The following is a 20599-nucleotide window of genomic DNA, read 5'->3' on the forward strand; positions in this document are numbered from 1 at the left end:
ACCGGCTGTAGAACCCGGACTCCCCGTCTTGAGGAGGGACCACCTCGATGGCCTCCTTCCTCAACAGAGTTTCTACTTCCTGTTCCATTACCAGACCCTGCTCGGGGCTCACCACAGTGGGAAAGACCCCGTTGAAAGGCAGCGGCCGAGCGCTCTACAGTGCGCAGGACCCATGCAGACACATTTGGCAGTAGTTTCCACGCTGCCAAATAATCTGCTAAGGGAGCCAGTCTCTCAATACTGGCCTCTGGTGTTGTTTGAGCTGCTAGTTCGGTGTCCTGTAACGGATGACTGGCAGGAGACGGCCGAACTAGCTGCTGTAGAGACCCCCGCAGGGGTGGCGAGCTCCCTAGCTCCGCTACGTTTCCGGGCGGAAGACTGAGGTACGGGCTCGCTGGAGACCGCTGCGCCCTGGAGCACCGGCAGGGTTGGCAGGCTGATCTCCCGAGGGCACTGAGGAGAGACGGGCACCGAAGAATGCGGTGGACGACGCCCTTCCCCAGAAGGGCCTGCCCTCAGAGGTCCTGGACCATAGGAGTCAGGATTCTTATACGTACTGCCTCATAGGTCCGGGTGAAAGTGTTTCAGTACCTGAAACACGGCCAGCATCTCCAGGCAGCTGAAGTGCCAAGCTGGATGGTGACCGCTCCACAGACCGTGGGCGGGGTGGCCACTCATGACCACTCCCCAACCCGTGAGGGACGCGTCCGTCGCTAGCATTACGCGGCGACAAGGAGCTCCCAGCACTGGGCCCTGAGACAAAAACCAAGGTCTCCTCCACATGTCCAAGGCACGTCGGCATCGCCGCGTGACCTTGATCATGCAAAGCATGGTCCCCTTGGTCTTGAGACACCACTGCAGGGGTCTCATGTACAGCAGGCCAAAAGGTATCACGTTGAACACAGCTGCCATCAGACCCAGCAGTTATGAAACTGCTTCACAGTGAGTGCCTACTTTCACTCTCTTGACTGCCGCGAGGATGACTCGATCCGAGCAGGAAATAGACATGCCTGCATCGTGGTCGATCCCACACCACGCCTAGATAAGTGGTTCTCTGTAATGGAGAAAGCACACTTTTCTCTGCGTTTAGTCACAACCCCAGTTCTTTCATATGGGTGAGGACGACATCTCGATGCCGAACCGCCCATACCGACAAAAATGTCAATAAGGATCAGTATGCAGATGCCCTGGGAGCCACTTTTTTTTTTTTTTTTTTTATCTAAGCCACAGCAGCATCCACACACTCAGCGAAAGTACAGGGTGAGAGTGCAATAAATTTAATTCCTCAGAATTAAATGACAATGGGAGAAGAGCTAAACATTCAAAATGCACGTCGTTTGTTTTTTGTTTTTGTTTTTTTGAATGAACACATTTATGAATGAATACAGCCCGCCCCCTCAAGGGCAGACTGTACATGCTCAGTTCCAGAACAAACCACACATAAATCGCTTGAATCCCCGTTCCTGAATTTATTTATTTTTTAGAAGCGAGGGCAGGTAGAAACGAGCGATCTAATATGCAGTCAGCTCATATGCGGACAGCATCAATCTCCTCGGAGAAAGATAGCCGCAGCAGCGTGAGCTCTCACTCAGAGGGGGAAGAACCGCAGCGCGGGCTTCCGAGCCCCGAGAGAGAGCGCTAGATCTAAGTAGAAAGGCAGAGAGATGGCGGACCCGTCTCTAACCCGTCCGTAGATCTATGTGTGATCCCCACGGCCGCAGTCGCCGCTCTGCCTCGGCAAAGCGGGACCCGAGCCGCGGGGAAGTTCACGAGGGCTCCCTCCTCGAAGAGAGTCCTCCGGGAACGAAGCGTGAGCAGCGAGAGTGAGGGCAGTCAGCCTCGGGAGCTGACACAGCCTGCTTCGCCACGAGCTCTCACTCAAAGGGGGAAGAACCGCAGCGCGGGCTTCCGACCCAGAGAGAGAGCGCTAGATCTAGGGAGAAAGGCAGAGATAGGGCGGACCCGTCTCTAACCCGTCCGTAGATCTATATGCGATCCCCACGATCACGGCCGCCGCCCTGCCTCGGCAGCAGCGGGAGCTGAGCGCGGGGAACGCAAACGCGGGCAGTCAGCTCCCTCGAGAACTGACTCCCATGCTTCGCTCCCAGACAGACATCAAATAGATTGTGTGTATCGCCACCCGAAATAGCGCAGGCAGAGAGGAACACACAGTCTTAATGCCACTGCTTATATTCGTAAGAATGCTTTGTAGGACATAGTGACACTCTCAAATAAAGGCTGTGCGAACTAGCACAAAAAAACAGAACGACACACACACACAGAGCGCCTGCTGAAAGACAGAAGCTGCCGGCTGCATGCACCGCACGTGCTTTAAGCTCTCTGGTCTCTACGTCACCCCGCCTGTGACGTCTCGCTTCTCCATTGGACTGTTTGCACATGTGTTTCAGAGCGTGGTCACGCTGGAGGCGTTCCCCTAGCGTTTTCGGACGCAGCTCGAGTTCCCGAAGGGGAACTGATTATAGGTCTCATTGATTTGAACTTATGCACCTCAGTTTTTGAGTAAAAAATGCATTATTTGTGGATAATTTTGTCAATGTTCTCTCAAAATGAGGTGCATGAGCTCAGATCAATGAGGTCTACAATCAGTCAGGTTCAAAAAGAAATACAAAATCTGTGCCACTGTTGCCAACAACTTTCAATGGAAAGTAGCTAAAGCCTGCTCAAAAAGTCGTTGCATGACACTATTGACAGCCCTTTAAAATTTGATTGCATCTCTCCTGCTCTCCGTGCTCACATACTGTATTTATAATACAGCCAAATTCTCCATTAGACCATGAGATGAATATGAAATAGTGAGAGAGCCTGTTTAGACTAGACAACCAGCTCTTCTTTCCAAGATGTTAATCTGCACTAAAATCCAGATTTATACTCCATACATTGTCAGACAAAATCAAATACTCATAAGCTATGTTTACATGTAACATAATCACTCATGTTGGAAGCAACAAAATATCTATTTTAACTAAAAGCGCTGCACCTATCTGCCACCAGAGCTGGGTAGTAACTAATTCGATGTAATCTGGATTATGTAATCAGATTCCAAAAAATATTTTTACATGGGTCATTCTATAATTATGGGTACATCTCATGTGCGTGAAGTATATTTTTAATATATTTTCATTAATATAAAACCCTGATGCTTATATTTTTCCCAATCACACTACTGTATGTTGAAATATCTTTTGTTCAAAAATGATCATATCACATACAACCCTGGTATTCAGATGTCCGATTTTATAAAGTTGCTCATTCTACTCTGCATTTAAGCATGAAAATTATCTCAAATATAAATTAATTTCATAGTTTCGCCTTCAGTTAGAATTAGGTTATCAAGACATTTCGGTGTGCGCATCAAGTGTTTATTGTGATAAAACTTGTTTTATTTGTGTCTGAAAAACCATTGTCAACTAAGTTACCTACTAGAAAAATCACCCTTCAAAAAGGAATGGTTTGTCTTGCATAATTTGCACAGTATAGATATTGGATATTTAGTAGATATTTCTTCTAGAAGCACATGGATGAAACACTAGCAGTCATGTTCTCTCTCTTTCCCCTAATATTGGTTAAACTAGCAAACCTGTGTTAAGACTGGATTAACTGACTGTCAACAGTGTTACACAAGTATTATTGCTGCAAAGTTTAACAGGACAATTTTACAAAAACCTATGTTTTGTTTACAAAAATATATTTGTAAACATGCCATATGCTTAGCGGTGCTAGGCTTCAATGTTGAGTATAGATCCAAAACACTAAAAAATGTCAGCTAAGTTACCTGTCAACTGTGTTACCCAGTAAAGGTAACATGGTGGACAGTAGCAAACACTGATGGTATTTTATCATTTTATCTTTATTTATATAGCACTTTACACAATATGGATTGTTTCAAAGCAGCTTTGTAAGGTCATGTTTAAGTTTTTGGGAAAAAGGAAAACTTTTTCTTCACATTGTCAAATTCTAAATGTACTCCTAATTATAGAATGACCCACATTACATTACATATTATTTACACAATAGCATTTTCATCTTTTAATTTTTCCATCTTTTAACTTATATACATTCAGAAAGTCTTAAATTTTTTGTGGACATCAAGACAAAATCAGTCATTATTCAAGGTGGCGACACAGCATTTGACCACCGATTTATAAAAAAATATTTCAGGTTTAAGAAGTGTTTCAACATTGCATCAACTACTGATGAACACATTGATTTTTATTTTAATTACAAGAGATTTTAAAATAAATGTATCACATTTGCATGTTCATTGGTTCTCTGACGTTGGTTATGGTCACATGACATGCAGGTAAACAAATCAAATATTTATTTTTTATTGATTTATTTTTATTGATTTTAAAATGATGTATTTTAATATTTTTATGATTTAAATAATTATTCGTTTTTCTCATACTCTCATGCAGTTTCTTCACAAACACCATGGGAAACCCTGATGTCTTGAAACTTCATGTTGTTAATAACAACAAATGGAATATATTTTCTTACTCTTTGTATTTTTAGATTATAGATTATCCTATTTAAATCAATGTGATAAACGAGATAGGTCAAAAGAATCTAAAAGTAATCAAAAAGTAGTCACTACATTATAGAAGCCCGTTTCCGCCAATTAATAAAAAATAAAAAAGGTAATTGTGAATTTTTATCTCACAATTCTGACTTTTTTCTTGCAATTTCAAGTTTACATCTCACAATTCTGACTTCATTTCTCAGAATTGCTAGTTTATATCTCAAAATTCTGAGAAAGAATGTCAGAATTGTGAGATAACATTAACAATAACAATAACATTTTTAAAAAAAAAAAATGTATTCAACAGCAGAAATGGGCTTCCATATAGTACTACATTTGTCACTATAGGACCTTTTTTTTTTTTGGAGAAAAAAGTTGTTAAAGGGGTCTAAAAAGCCACTGACCTGTGCTAATTGGAAGAGAACAAGTTTAGTTTGAATCTAATATATGGTAATAATACAGCGTAACAAGAATTTTTTTTTTTCATTTTGTATGCCAGGCATCTTTAACTATAGGAACACTAGAAGTGTAACAAGGTGGGGGAAAATCCCCCCAAAAAGTATCTTTTGTTCATTCTTCTTCTTATTATAATTTTTAATTGGCTTCATATGCATTTTTATCCTTGATTAGATGCCTGTCGCTCATTAACACAACAGAGCCTCATTTTAATGATGTTGCTGACTTTCTTTCTCCAGACAACACTAAAGAAATTAGTGAATGTGTGTTGTTTTGGTCAGCTTCATCCATTCAGATGTAATAAGCATGAAATATTTAATAACTAAGAAACAAATTGGGATACGTTGAGAAATAATGATGAAGGTTGGCATGCTTTTATGACAGAAAATTAAAAGTAAAGTACCCAAAATGTTATTTACTTTTTAAATTGTGATTTTTAGGCTTTATAAAGCGTAAATATGAGCATAAAAATTTGCGTTTCATACGTTGCAGTTTTGGGTATCATTTCTGTATATTTTTTTGTATCAGTTTAGTACTGAAATACTTTGACATTCGAAGTCCGAACATCCGCTGAGGACGAGAAAGAGAACATAGAAACTACAGGGACATGGACGACCAAGTTGACAACCTAATTTTTAATCACTGAACATACAGCAACATCACATACTTTAATTAATTGGCTGACCATGAAAGTAACCATGGCCTATTTGCTACGATGTTTGGGGAGTAAGTCTTATAGTGTGGGCTGAAGATGAATATATTTAATTAGGACTGGAGGCTCTTTTGTTGTGGCGGTCTACAATGGGATCGAAGGGTCTAGTCATATCCCTGGAGAGGAAGAGCTGGTGTAATTTTTCAGGCCACCCTTTCACGTACAACGGCAGATTCTTAGTTAAATTGGAAAGCACATGTAGAGTGAACGCTGAGCTGGCGGTTTCTCTGGGGACGCTCCGCTTTTGAGTCTCCAGCTTTTCTAGAGGAAGACAGATGCATTAGGGGCTCATTAAAACCTCACTGTGTCTTTTGCTTCCTACAAAGCAGCCTCATGTTCATTAACAACTCAGGAAGAGGTCTGAACAATGCAGAATGACACTTATCTTAAGTTTAAAAGCTGGTAGATATAGGAGATAGATGTCCATGTGATGTGGCATAGTTATTTATCGCCAACATTTTGTGATGGTGGCACTCCATATGCTACATTCTGAGGACCACCACATTCTACAACATCTATTTATGTCTAAGTACATTGCATGCCATGGGATATTCATGTGTGTGTTACATAAACATGATGGATTCCTGGTATGAACTCGCATGAAGGCACTTCAAAGCGATGGATACTGGAACACAATTATGAAGAAAAAACCCTCTTCACATTTAATCTCATGGTGTCCTTCTGTTTGCTGTCTTTCTCATTATGATAGCCTTTTGAAATTCAATTTGAGCAGATATTAGAAAATCCATCGGTAATTATCATAAGAGCGGAGACTGGATTACTGTTGCCTATGATTACTGTAGAGTGAATCAATCCCTGTTATTCTTTACAGGTTTAGAAACAGGATCCACATGTTCGAAATGATAAAGCAATCATGTTTTCTCTGCTCTGACATACATTGCGTCACTTGTGTTGCTGTGTTATAATAATAAATAAAGATAGACAAGGATGTTATGAAATGTGTTTGAAGATAGACACAATGTGCACAATTTTCCATGGTACAAGCCACCAAAGCCTGATGCATTTTGATTATCCCTGTGTGATACAGATAACTTGTTTACTAAAAATCAAACAGCTGTGCATTTAAAGTGGTCATCGGATGGAAAGTTCACTTTTTCATGTTGTTTGAACATTAATGTGTGTTGGCAGTACATGTACACATCTACCCTATAATGATAAAAAGCCATGCAGTGGTTTTTAATTAAAAGTAAAAAAAAAAAATTAAAATAATATCCCCTTTTTCAAAGATGGCGTCACACCGACAGAGGCCACTCACACGATAGTTGATTGACAGGAATGTCTTACCTCTGACCCGCCAAAATCAGCTGTAACAGTCCGAGCTCCATTGTTTAAATGCGGAGCAGGGATGTAAGTTAGACAAGAATATCTTGACTGAGCGATTGAGGTGTTGTGTTGCTGGATGTAATAATGAACGTAGTGGTCGTCATTTACTCTGAGCTGAAGAAGCAGGGGATTACATTTGTTTGTGAAGGGAATGCAGCTCCCGATCTACATATATCCATCTATGTTCGCGCGAATCCTTTGTGATCCAGCTTCACCTACAGCAGAAGTGATTATAAGGGTTTTTTATGAATCTTTGCGATCGCCTTTCCTAATAATGTGCTAATTCGCAAGTTTAGCGGCTAAGTGTGGCTAAAGTAAACAGGCTTGTCACTCCACAGAGAGAAGAGAAGGGCGGGGCGAGCAGAGCTCATTTGCATGGAACAATCCCTCAAAATGAGATGATTTTTGCAGAGCTCATTTTGACAAAAAGGGTGTTGTTTTACACTACCATTGAGAATTTTTAACCAAAGTATATTATAGACTTTTCATTAAGACCCTAAAGAATCATATCAACTTGTGGAAAATGGGCATCCGATGACCCCTTTTAAGGGAAAGTGTGCATTTTCACCAAAATGAATCACTGAACTCTTAAAGTTGAACTATTATGGTTGCTTTGTCCTTGTTAAATGTGAGTGGGAATATCCATATATCAATATGAATAGCAATTGTATGGAAATACAATTAAAAAACATAGCTGCAAGCAGCGATTACTGGGGTTTCTTCTGGCAAATTTCTGGCAAATCCAGGTAATTTACCATTTAGGGTGGCCAGATGTGCCACTACTATAGAAATATGATGAGTTTTTTAACGTTAACGACTGTTATAGCACCAGCTGTGGTCTGATCCCCTTAAAACTTTTTTCTATTCCCCTTAAAACGCAGGTTTCATGAAGTTTTAAGTTTTCCTTTAGGCTTTATAGGAAGTTGGGTAAATTTGGACAGGCCCCTTTTCTAAACAACCCCCTTATAGCTTCCCAAAGGGTAAATTTCAATTTTTTTTTGATAATTATTGGCCTAGAAAGTACAGAGAATTGTACTGTTGTTTTTTTCTAGATTGAGCGAAAAAACCTAGGACTAGTTCGCAAAAGTTTTTTTTTTTTTTTTTTTTTTTTTTTTTTTACATCTTCTCAATCATTTAACAACTGATTTGTTTGACAGCAATGGTTCTAGACGCAAAGTTGTCCGGAATGAGGAGTTCTATTGTATGATATGAATATTGTGTGGCGTACAATCGTTTGCACCCTTGAAAAATGTGATATTGAACCCGGTGGCAGATTACTTTTTAAAATTTCTCTCAGACCTTTGGGGCCATGAGTTAAACAGGCCCACTGAGTTTCATTTCGATTCGCCTCCGTTAACCTTGTCTAACAGGTGCTCTAAATTTGTCAGCCAATGGCGGCCATGTTTTTTGAGATGCGCAAATGTCTTTATAGACACTGGTACACTTCGGACCAAGACCGTGCACACTGATTTTCATGTGGAAAGGACAAATGATTGTGCAGTTATAGCCATTTTTATGTTTTTCCCCCCTCTAATAGCGCCATCAAGTGGCCAAGCTCCATGATTTTTTTCTTGTGACCTCAGATTGAGCTTTTACATAAGTGTTCTGAGTTTGGCCAAGATATCTCATTACCTTTAGGAGTTATAGGCATTTTACTAAAAGTAGCCCTGGCCCTGACCCTTTCGAACGCTTTGCCGCCCCTTTGCAACGGTGAGTCGAAAGTTCAACTTTTTTTTGATAATTATTGATATTTGTTCTCCAGAGAATCTTTCTGCACTGGTTTGGCTCAGATCGGGCGAAAAACCTAGGACTAGTCTGCAAAAGCAGGTTTTTTCAAAAAAATTTGGGTTAGGAGTTATGAGTGATTTCATCCTTTTGTTCGCTGGAGTGTCTCGTCAGGCCAATTGGGGTGAGCCTTGGTCACGTTGTAGGTGGTGTGAGTACTACCATCCTTTCAAGTTTCACGTCTTGCAATTTTAAGGTTGTAAAGGTGAAAGTACACAATAAATAAGGTTCTTGTCTCCGAAAAAAAGAATCGACTCAAAGTAAATGAGTCCTTAGTAATTCAAATCCCACTTCTGTGACAGCTACATGTTACATGGTAACACATTTGCATAATTCCCGCCCATGTTTGACCAGCCAAAAACTGCTTCTCTAATCTCAGGGAGTTCATTGCGGGATTCACAAAACACTTGCTCTTGAAAAATGGCTCAGTACCCTTTTTATTTGAAACTGCTTGCTCCACTGAATCACAAACTGTAAGTATGAGAACTCATGTTTATATTTTCTATCAAGCATTCAAAATACAGAACTATGGCAAATTGGCATATCGTTTCCAAGCAGTTACAACAGACTAACCAATCTGACCAATCAGAGCAGAGTAGGCTCACAGAGGAGGGGTTTAGAGAAACGGAATCTTTAAACTGCTTTGAACTAATCGTTTTTTAAAAATAGAAAGCATTGTCTGACCTTTAATGCATGTAAACCTATTGTAGGAGACTCCTAAAACTATATTAGGAACCTTAAATATTGCATAATAGGGGCGCTTTAAAAGTGATGTAAGTTTTTAAATGTTAACGTATTGTCATACAGCAACTCTGCTACCACTTGAGCAGATGCCTTTCATTAACATCTAGCAGCATCTACTGTAACTTGTGGTCCAAAAAAGCCATTAAAATGTTTCCATTGTCACCATTTTGAATGCTATATTCCTCTTTCTATTCACAGCTAAGCGTGGCAGAGATAGTGTTGACTGCATCAGGAGCTAGCAGCTAAAGAATAACCAGGAACTGCTCAGAATTCTGTTTGCTCATGCACTAATAGCCTGAAACTGGCTGGGTGGATAAATCCTGCTGCAATTACTACTGAGCAACAATAGACGTGTGACGTAGCCCATCCGCACAAACACACACGCACACACACACATATACGCCCCTTTTAATGGTAGGGCTGTGTACTATCCTTCCCACTAAATTATCGCCATGGGGTGCGAGGGAACAGACAGGAGAACAGAGAATGGATTTCCCCTCTCTAGGTTTAAAAGCCTTAAAGTGCTTTTCTCTTCCCTTAAAGAGACAGAGTGACACACCAAAATACATCTAGACCAGAGAATAGCTCTGAATGCTAATGGAAAAGCTTAAAACACTTCACAGCAGTATGATATTGCAGAGACAGCCAGGTACTATTGGGGTTAAACCGACAGCTCTTTTACCTGGAGCATTTGAAATATGCAAGAAAACCAAACTTCTGACATCAAAAACGGCAGCTCTATCTCATACATGCTTTTTGAAGTCAACGTGAAATAAAAATGGCCCTATTTATTTTTGTAAAACACATTCCTGCTCTTATTGTGCACCATTCATCAGGGCATGTTACTCGACAGAAGAAAAGTCTCTGTAATCCTTAAACAACATACTTTACACCACCTAGATCAAAGGTGTACAATCCTTTTCCTAAAGTATTGATGTCCAGTCCTGCTACTATATGTCCACTGTCCAGCAGAGTTCAGCTCCAAATCCAATTACACATAAACTAGGGCTTCAAGAAACTTCCACTTCCACTTCCACGCTGAATCCAAACATGCCTATTTCCCTATTGTAAAGTATGTGAAAAACACTCTGGCAAAAGTACTATGCAAGAATTTGCAGTACTCAAAAAAAAAAAAAAAAATGTACGCGAAAAGTACCCAGACGTTTTCCTACTTTCACCAAGAAGAGTGCGTTCAATGGACACTTTACTATTCCATAAGGCCACATTGTGATAATGATTATTAATATTGATATAGAAAACAATATCAAAAGTTTTGTTTTATGTTTTGGGCACATCACATTCTTCACAGACAAGCATGTCAGTCCATGACGTTAGTCTAGTTTAGCGCAAGTTATGCAAAAACCAGGGATGCACGATATTGGATCTTTGCCGATATCCAATATTTTTCAGCTCTTTTTGGCTCATAGCCGATGCTGATGCAGATGCCGATACCGATGTATTCCCTTTGGTTTGGAAACAGCACCAAGTCTCTCCTGTGTGGAAATTATAAGCAAATTATTTTTAATTTTGGTTAGTTTTTAACAAGATCTTATTTGTTAGAATTAAATAATAATGAAGTTCTTTTAAAATGACAGTACATTAAAGCTTTGAAAATAACTATAAATAAACTATATCAATTTCTGCATTTTTCTTTTTCAGAAAGATACAGTTGTAACCTTAACAGTTTATTTTAAGATTTAACATTTGTAGATGGTCTAAAGCAAAAGAGTTGTGAAAATTCTGAAAATCTTTTAGCACTCATAATTTCTTAAAAAAAATAACATATTACACATTGATGAATAAGTCAGTATATATTAAATTATTTAATTTACAAGTATCATGCTTGTGATTTTAATTTAATTAATGTAAGCTACATCTTCTGACCTTTAAATCAAAACATACTTATGATTCTATGACATCAATTACTCCTTTATTTAATCAGAAACACAGTTTCATTTTATTAGAAGTGGGCCAACAGTGCCTCCTTTGTAATTAAAACTTCTTACCAAACAGGCATTAGGACACCGGGCACGCTGCTGCAACTGTTTACTCTATCACACACCGATGTGTCATTCAACGTGCATTCTCAGATTAAATGCAGAGATCCAAAACAGTAAATCTAATCATCATTCAGTTAAAACTTTGCTTCAGGAATGAGCCACACTGCTGATGTGATCTAATTGCTAGCACGCCTGAGCACATGTGAGTTATTCCTCATCGGGAAGACATATCGGCATTATTTTTTTCATATCGGGCTGATACCGATATTTACATTGAAATATCGGCAGATTCCAATATCAGTCGGATAATATTATGCATCCCTAGCAAAAACTCCCATTAAAATCACTAAAGCTATGAATTTAATCTTTTATTTACACCATATCTGCAGTGTGTTGTTTATGAGGGAATTTGCAAGTATGCGAACTCAATTGAACAAGGTCTTCATGTTTACTAGAAACTTAAGCCTAAGCTGAATGCATTGATATGAGCCAAATGGATACATATAAAAAAAAAAAAAAAAATCAACCAATAGCCAAATAGCTGTTTTTGCATTGTTTAGGCTATTTTTTAGGTACTATAACAGTCTTTAAAAAACCCTGCTACGTTAATGTGGTAATTTAGTGCTTGTTAATGTAAAAAGGTTACGGCAGTGTTAACAAATAACAATACATTTGTGGAAGAAACACTGCTAGTAGATGTTGCTTGGTCAGCACTCCCATTGACAGCCATCACATCACTCTATAATTGCATATAGTTGAATTCGCATCACCAGCAGCCTCAATCTCCCATGTCGCCTCAAATTGCCAAATCTCACCGAAAATGAATGATTTCAGGTTGCCTTGTCACAGCAAATCAGTGTCAGTGAGAATCCTGCTTTACAGTCATCCAGGTGCTTCTTTTACCACTGCTATGCTGACAACAATCTCAAAATGCAGAGGATCTCTGTATGCCACTCTGACATATCAAACTGGTTGTCCACCCACAACCCTGAGCTCCTCTACCTCCAAGCTAAGACTTCCCTGATGACTCCCCTCATCCAACCTCTCACGGTCTCAAATCTCAGCTGAAGGTCAAGCCGCTGTTTGCTGTCATCCTAGATCACCAGCTGTCCTTTGTAGACTACGACAACTGTCTGGGCTTCGTGCCATACCATTTCAAGGAAAATAATGCCTTTCCTCGACTGCCTCTAAACTCAGCTCCTCATTTAGGCCAGAGTCATTTCACTGCTAGACTATCGCAACTCAATCTTTCCCTACCAGCAAACTGCACATTCTGCGACTCCGCTTAGATCTTTACAGGTAATTCAGGTAATCCTGACTCACCTTAAAAACTAAACATAAGTGTCTATGAGTTTTAGAGTCATCTTTAGAGACTCATCTGTGGGAACTGTTTAGTACCATTCTGCCTACGCATTGCTTTAGTACCAACTTGATAAAAAGTTAAAGGATTAGTTCACTTCCAGAATAAAAATGTACTCATTACTCGCACCCATGTCATCCAAGATGTTCAAGTCTTTCTTTCTTCAGTCGAAAAGAAATTAAAGTTTTTGTGGAAATCATACCTTGATTTTTCTCTATATAGTGGACTTCAATGGGAGCCAATGTGTTGAAGGTCCAAACTGCAGTTTCAATTCAGCTTCAAAGGGCTCTACACAATCTCAGCCAGGGAACAATGCTCATATGTAGTGTACCTGTATGTAGTGGTCATTTTCTTAATTTAACCACAAATGCTCGTCTTGAATTAGGCTCTGCAGTGTGCGTCAATGACTTCACGCATTACATAATCACGTTGGAAAGGTCACGCGTGGTTAGTTCTTTGTCTGTGTAATTTGGTTCAAAAAGGTAGAGTAGGGTGGAAAACTCTCTCATTTTCTCCTCCAACTTTACAATCATCCAACATCGTTCTACATTTTTTGGAAAGGTCACGTGACTACGTAATATGTGAGGTTGAGCAATTGTGGTTAAAAAGCATGCAAACTTTTATTTTTTTAAAAATGACCAATTATTTCGCTAGATAAGACCCTTATTCCTTCGGCTGTGTAGAGCCCTTTGAAGCTTCATCGAAACTGCAGTTTGGACCTTCAACCTGTTGGCCCCCACTGAAGTCCACTATATGGAGAAAAATCCTGAAATATTTTCCTCTAAAACCTTAATTTCTTTTTGACTGAAGACAATACATGAACTTGAACATGATCTTGGATGACATGTGGGTGAGTAAATTATCAAAGCTCTTTTAATGCTACAAAGATTTAACTGCCATGTTTTAGCACTCATTTTACTAATCAAGTTATGAAAATCAAGCGGTACCACAAAATTAAAGCTAAATGCAATTTTAAGTGCTAGGACAATACAGCAGACTGCCTCAATCTGGAAAAATCTTTACTAAACCTGTACAGCAATCTAGACACCTGAATCTGTCTTTTAAAAAGGTGCATTTGACTGGATATATGCTCTTCACTATCATTGGATCACCACTGGATGAATAACTGCTGCCATGATCAATTGAAAATGTATGCAAACTCTCTTTGAAAATGAAATTCCATTTGCTGCCTACTTTCTGTGGGTGGCAATAGCACAACATTAATTGCTTGAGGCAAACAGCAGTGAGTTTTGTGAATAAGGTGCCTTCTATAATAAGCATAATTCACAGGCCTTTATTGAAAGGAGGCGTGTTTGCACTGAAGGAAATTACAATAACTTAATTTAAATATGCTGCAGCATTATTACAGTACATTTAGCACCTGGTTAAACTGGATTGTGGGTGGTACGTGAATAAGAAGCAGGTTTTTATGCTGAAATACCACATGGAAAACTGGCCATCTGTTTAGAATATTTAACCCTATGCCACATACCCAAGACAAAAAAAAAACTTTCCACCAGTGGTGTAGTACAGTGAGTACTATTACCCAGTCAACGCCAAACAACCACCCCACTGAACCCTGTATAATATGATGCCAAATATTTTCTTATACAGCATAACTGGGTCTTTATACATGTAAAAATATAGCTGATTTTATTATTTAGGAGGGGAATTATATCTCCTGCAAGAGCATTTTGCAGCGTGTGAAAAAAGTTTTATACAAATACTGAATGGAATATATTGGCTACATTAGGCTACATAGCCTACACATAGTGTACCCCAGCACTGGGTTTGCACGAGTTAGTGCACTCACAGGGCTGGGTTGCGACAGGAAGGGTATCCGGCGTAAAAAGTGTGCCAAATCGGTTGTGCGGATCATGCCGCTGTGGCGACCCCTGATAAAGGGAGCAAGCCGAAGGAGAAAGAGGCTACATAGCCTACATAAAGTGCACAAAGACAAGATTTTAATTTATCTGCTACTGTTTGGCAGTATTTTGCATTTTGAAAAGCCTGTTGACTTCTGCTGTTTAACTGATTTTGGAAGGTTTTTTTAAACATTTGTTTATTATTTATTTGGTTCCACTGTTTTTGCTGATTTGTACTTTATATAAATGTTGTGTAATTTATTTTACATTACATTTCTTATTCGTTTGGTAATAAACTTTCTATGTTTCTTATTTATTTGATACAAAAAAAGTGTTTATCTATTTAAACTTTGTGAAAGGTAGCTATTTTTTATTAGGCTTATAGGCTAGCATGGTGTATTTTTATTAGTTTTATGTAATTTATATACTTAACATATAGTAAGTAAGTTTGACATTGTATTTTGTTGTTACTTAAAATTAATTCAAGCATTTGTTGCCGAATTGCCGCTTATTTGAAAGTGAAAGTAAAATGCGCAGGGTCCTTATACAGGCTATTTAAAAGCGAAGGAAAGTGAGGAAAAGAGGGAAATTCAAACGAGCTAAAAATGAACAATGCTTGAATGCTTGACGCCGAATTGCCACTAATTTGAAAGTGAAAGTAAAATGTGCACATGCTCTTACAAGCTATTTAAAACCGAAGGAAAGCAAGGAAAAGAGGAAAAACTCTGATTGCAGTATTATTGGTGTTGTCACAAGTCGATTAACCGGTGGGAAAATTTATTCACAGTCACAACCCTACTACACGATTATTTTTGGGGATCATTGGCATCAAACTGCTTGACAGCACGCTCTTTCTCTTACTCAAACAAAAACATTTTTCCAATAACTAGGCATTTTTCAATATAGGCTATGTGATGCTCAGTCCTCCGTTACATCTGAAATGACATAACGGAGGTTCGGATAGTAAAAAGATGCGAAAGTAGGTGTTTCTCTCGGTGTTTGGTGTTTTTGAGCGGCATTAAGCGCAGTTCACTCGCTGCCTGCAACAAGCGGCAACGTATACTCAGTCGATGATGGGCAGGAAAAGGTAGAATGATAGAAGTGGTGATCATGCACCAATTACAACAAAGAATTCACTCGTAAGGGACACAATTAAGGGGGAATCTAACATGACAGTAGATTATGGACTCTTGTAAAGCAACAAAACAAGCGGGTATACGCAAAAATTGATCCTTAGAAGTCGTAATATGCAAACAGCCTACAACTACACTACTGGTTTCCACCTAAGCTGTACAATGCAATGGTGACCAAAACTGCATCTTTCTCCTAACTGTATAGCACAAGTTTGCTGTAAACCCAGGAAGCATGTAGAGCGGATTCAGCTCATAATGGATATTCCTAAGGCCAATTTATCACAGGTTCCAGGTTTGCTTTCTCACAGGCAGAGGCTATGTAAATGCATCCCAGGCTCCTATGGGAGATAAGAGGGGGCCGAACGGCACATTGTTTATTGGGAGTTGTGTTCAACATAAATCATCCAGCTGCAAAGACAGAAGATAACTCACCTTTCACTTTGTTTTTCGTTGCCGCCTCTGAGAGCATGAAATGGAGAAGAGATGGAGGAACAGCGATGAAGGGGAAAAAAGAGAAAGAGAAACTGTGATTATACACGCCTCAAAGCATGAAATCCTCAGCATATACTTTCATTAATAAAGTAACAGTTTGCTCCAAAAAAGAAAGCCATCATTGATGCCATCAATCCATGTTAACTTCTTTCTTTAGACGAACACAGAAGACTTTTCCATGCAATTACTATAAATGGAGGCTGAGGCTTTCAAGCTTCTAGACAGAGGTAAAAGCACCATAAAGTATTATAAAAGTTGTCCACTTAATTTCAAGTCTTGTGAAATCATACTGTGACTAACTGAAGTAGTTTTTCACTCAAAATTTTGACTTCCATCCTAATTCTCATTGATACAGATATGTTCGTAAGAGTTCACGAGAACCAGTGTTCTCCATTTCATGAAGTGTTCATTTTGAGCCAGATCTTTTAAATAAATCCAGTTCATCTGAATGATTTGTTCATGTTGACTTGATGACTTGTTTCAGCCTCCATTGAGTTTCACTGAATAAACAGTCAGGCTGCTACTATTAACAGCTCACTGGAAGGGAAAACTATCAGTGAAAACGGACATTTTCTCACATAAAGCCATTGTGTGTTGTGTAATATATGACTTTGAACCTTGAACTCGTGTCTAAAACTTTGTTTAATCTCCCTTTGTGTTTCAGGGTCCAATGAACATTACGAGAAAATGCCTAGTGAGTCTACAGATGAAAGACTACGACTTCTTTTTGTTCAGAGTTTAAAGTTTGCTCATGTTTGAATGCATAAGCTTAATACTTTCATTATGCCTGACCTTCTGCTTTGCAAGCCGCCTGCCATAAACATTGCCTTGATGAGGAGCGTAACGGACACATTTTATAGCATGCGCCATCTGTATAGACTTCTTTACAGACCCGGCTGAATAATAATCATATACAACCTTTCATTGTCAATATGCATATGGAACATCCGTGATGAGGTGAGACTAAGAGCTGAGGTGACACTGCCACCATTTTTGTTGCACAATTGAAAATGACAGACCAAAAAAAACATAAATGAATTTGCAGTGCTTGAGCTGGAATGTGATACATTCAAAGTGATGAATAATTCACTGGGAACATTTTTCTGACAACTTTACTGAGTTTGACAGCACTTAGGGTGAAAAGTTCACGATATTTGGATGCGACAAGACTGAGGCAGAAGATATCAAAAATGTGCACTGTAAATACATTATACACAATCTGAAAAGCAAAGTTTAAGACAACAATGGGAAGACTCTAAGTGAGTAAACTCAACTTTACCTTAGTAAAGTTCCTCTTTCACAGCTCAATTATTAACTTTTAGGAAACATCTAAAATCATCTGAGATATGAGTACAAATAGACACAAAAAATTTCACACGCATAAAGCATATAGAGTAGATCCTAGAGCTGGTTAATAAATTAATAACGCTAATTACCATGCAATATAATTTCCTCAAGAGTTCGATAAATGTTTGATACATTGGTGTAATTTACGGGTGGGACATGTCCCCACCACTTTTTGCCAGGGTCGATATTGTCCCCACCACTTTTTTGCTTGCGGCATTGACCTACATAATCCTGATAAAACATTTGTTTCTGTTAAATAAGATGTGATCTGGCGCTGGAATCTGTTGTTATTGAGATCATGCTTAATGTTCATTGTAATGTTATTAGTGACGGAACATTCTCAATGCAGCATGTGCACAGTCTTCACACACAAGGGCTTCAATCTGTCAGTCAACTAATGATGTTGCAGAGATTGTCTATTCATTTCGGTCAAATCACAAAGCAAAATACAGACAAACGTCACTTTTCTTGATATACAATCACTGATGAACATCTTTGATTTTAATAAGAGGGAGGAAACTTATGTGAGGGCGGATTAGAACACAAAACCTCTAACACGCCTGACGAAATTTTGCCACTAGACTATTTAGGAAAATTATTAATTATTAATGCGTATCTATGTATTTATTCACTGACATGAATTATCTTGAGGCTAATAATACATATTATTATAGTACATGTAAGAATAAAACTATCACGTTAAAAAGGGGTTTTATGTCACTACATTAACCGCTGTGGTATGCGCAAATATATGTATTGTGTGTTACAACTGTGAGACTCAGTTGCCTTTTTATGAGGAAACTTGGCTTGATTTTCTCACAAATGCGTGCAGGCAGATTTTCTCACAAATGCAATTGAGCAACTTCCTTTTCGAAACAACAGCAGATGCTGCTGTCGGTCAATTTATGCTAGTCTCCCGAGACCCAAAACTCCTGTTTACCTTTTCAGAGAATACAGCAGACCAACATGAGTGGGGAACAGGTGAGCTTCTGTCTTACTATGTCTATAATAAGCACTGTAAAGCTGTTAACATGATTGATTAAAAAACATGATTTGTTCAAAAATCAGTAAAGACATGGCTAAAAATTTAACTATGCAGTTTTCCCTATAAAAACGGATCCTCTGTTCAACATTCAAACCAACGCAGGGGTATAATAACAGTATATCATGTCACAATATATTGTATTACTAAAATGCAAATGCATTATGGAGAGCGACAATATTGTGTACCAAAAATGAAAGCTTAGACAATTTACTTTAGTATCAGATATGGTAACATCACCCAAGAAGTAATTAATTATTAATAAAAAAACTGAAAATAAACCACATTATTTAGTAATCACATTATTTGCAATGTCTTTTTAATCTACAAATCGCCACCATTTACCATAGATTGACTGTAGTAGCATTAACTGCACAGAGATATTGTCAGAAATGTGGGCATATTTGTGTAAAATTTTATTATATTATTAACGTAGACATTTATGAAATGTATTGAAGGAGGAGTAATGAAAAATATACTTACAGTATTATCTAAGCTATAGCGTTTATGCATTTAATACTATATATATTTTGACTACTGTTATTCATACAAATATCTAGGAACCATATTACATTTTTTGCCATGGTATTATGGTATATAGTATAAATTATCATGATTTATAGATGATGCTATGGAAGAGCAATAGTTAATTAAAAAAAAAAAAAAACACTAAAACAGTCAGAATAATTAAATTTCACAAAATAAATTGAGATTGCTACCATTTTTACAGATATTACTGATTTTGATAATGAACATAAATCTACATCTGCATCCTAACTCAAGCTACTATCAAATGTATATTTCTAAAAGAAAAGTGTTATATTAATAATATTATCAGGTGAAACAAATCTGTTTCTTGATTTGAAACAATATTACTCATTAAAACATGCAGGACAGAAAAACAAAAAACAAAACAAAACAAAACAAACAAAAAAAACATGTTTGTCATGTTCTGTCTATAAAGAATAGTTTAAAGCCACAATTAACCATCTGGTTTTTACAACTTTTACACTGTAGCAAAAATCTGCCTTTAAACCTGAAATAAATTAAAAAAATATATATTTATTGTGATAATTATCATTATCGACTGATATAAAAAAAATAAATTGTTTGGCCATATCGACCAGCCCTAGTAGATCCATAAAATGATTATGAATACTAGAGATCAAACAACTTGGTTTGGCTTTAGCCAGTCTTTGAGAATTAGTTCAGCTGCTGAGAAACATGACATTAAAATCTGAAATACTTGAGTAAAAGTCTCGATTAACCTCCATGTCATCCAATCTCATGTCTAACAGAAACAATTGAGATATTAAAGATCACATTTGTGATTTTTGTCCCCACACAATGATCTTAGTAACAGCAAATTAACTTGAGGGCAAATAATACACTGGTTTTCAGAATAACCTTGAAGCCCCCTTTGTGCCACTACAATTACGTTCCTATTTAATAAAAGATGTTATGTGACATTAGAGGGAGTGTACTTGCGTATGACACTGATACTGTTATTTATTTGTATGAAAAGCAACAAATATTTGTTAGAAATGTACTGAATTAATTTACTTAATTATTTTAATGATACTCCAATATCATGTCAGGTTTGGATCAAAAACCTTATACTGCCACCAGTTCCACAAGTACTAACAGCTCTCAGGCCCGATACCCCATATTACTCAAACCGGTTTGAATTGGCACAACGTTTTAGAGTTTAACGAAGAAGTCATTGTTTTTCACACTCGTTAATCTTTCTCATTCTTCTGTCTAAGCCAACCACCCCGA

The 20599-nt window shown here is 38.2% G+C and overlaps 1 protein-coding gene across 6 annotated transcripts in view; it reads right to left on the minus strand.

The window, feature by feature from the left end:
- cadm2b (cell adhesion molecule 2b) overlaps positions 1-20599 on the minus strand; it is a 361384-nt gene that overhangs the window by 82043 nt on the left and 258742 nt on the right. For 5 of the 6 annotated variants that reach the window (XM_051129579.1, XM_051129576.1, XM_051129577.1 and 2 more), the window contains exon 2: positions 16372-16398. The exons of the other annotated variant lie outside the window; for it this stretch is intronic. In XM_051129579.1, coding sequence (XP_050985536.1) covers positions 16372-16398 — 27 coding nt within the window. The remainder of the gene's footprint in view (positions 1-16371; positions 16399-20599) is intronic. 6 annotated transcript variants of the gene reach the window in all.

Source organism: Labeo rohita, chromosome 15, assembly GCF_022985175.1.
Source record: "Labeo rohita strain BAU-BD-2019 chromosome 15, IGBB_LRoh.1.0, whole genome shotgun sequence".
Classification (NCBI taxonomy): Eukaryota; Metazoa; Chordata; class Actinopteri; order Cypriniformes; family Cyprinidae; genus Labeo; species Labeo rohita.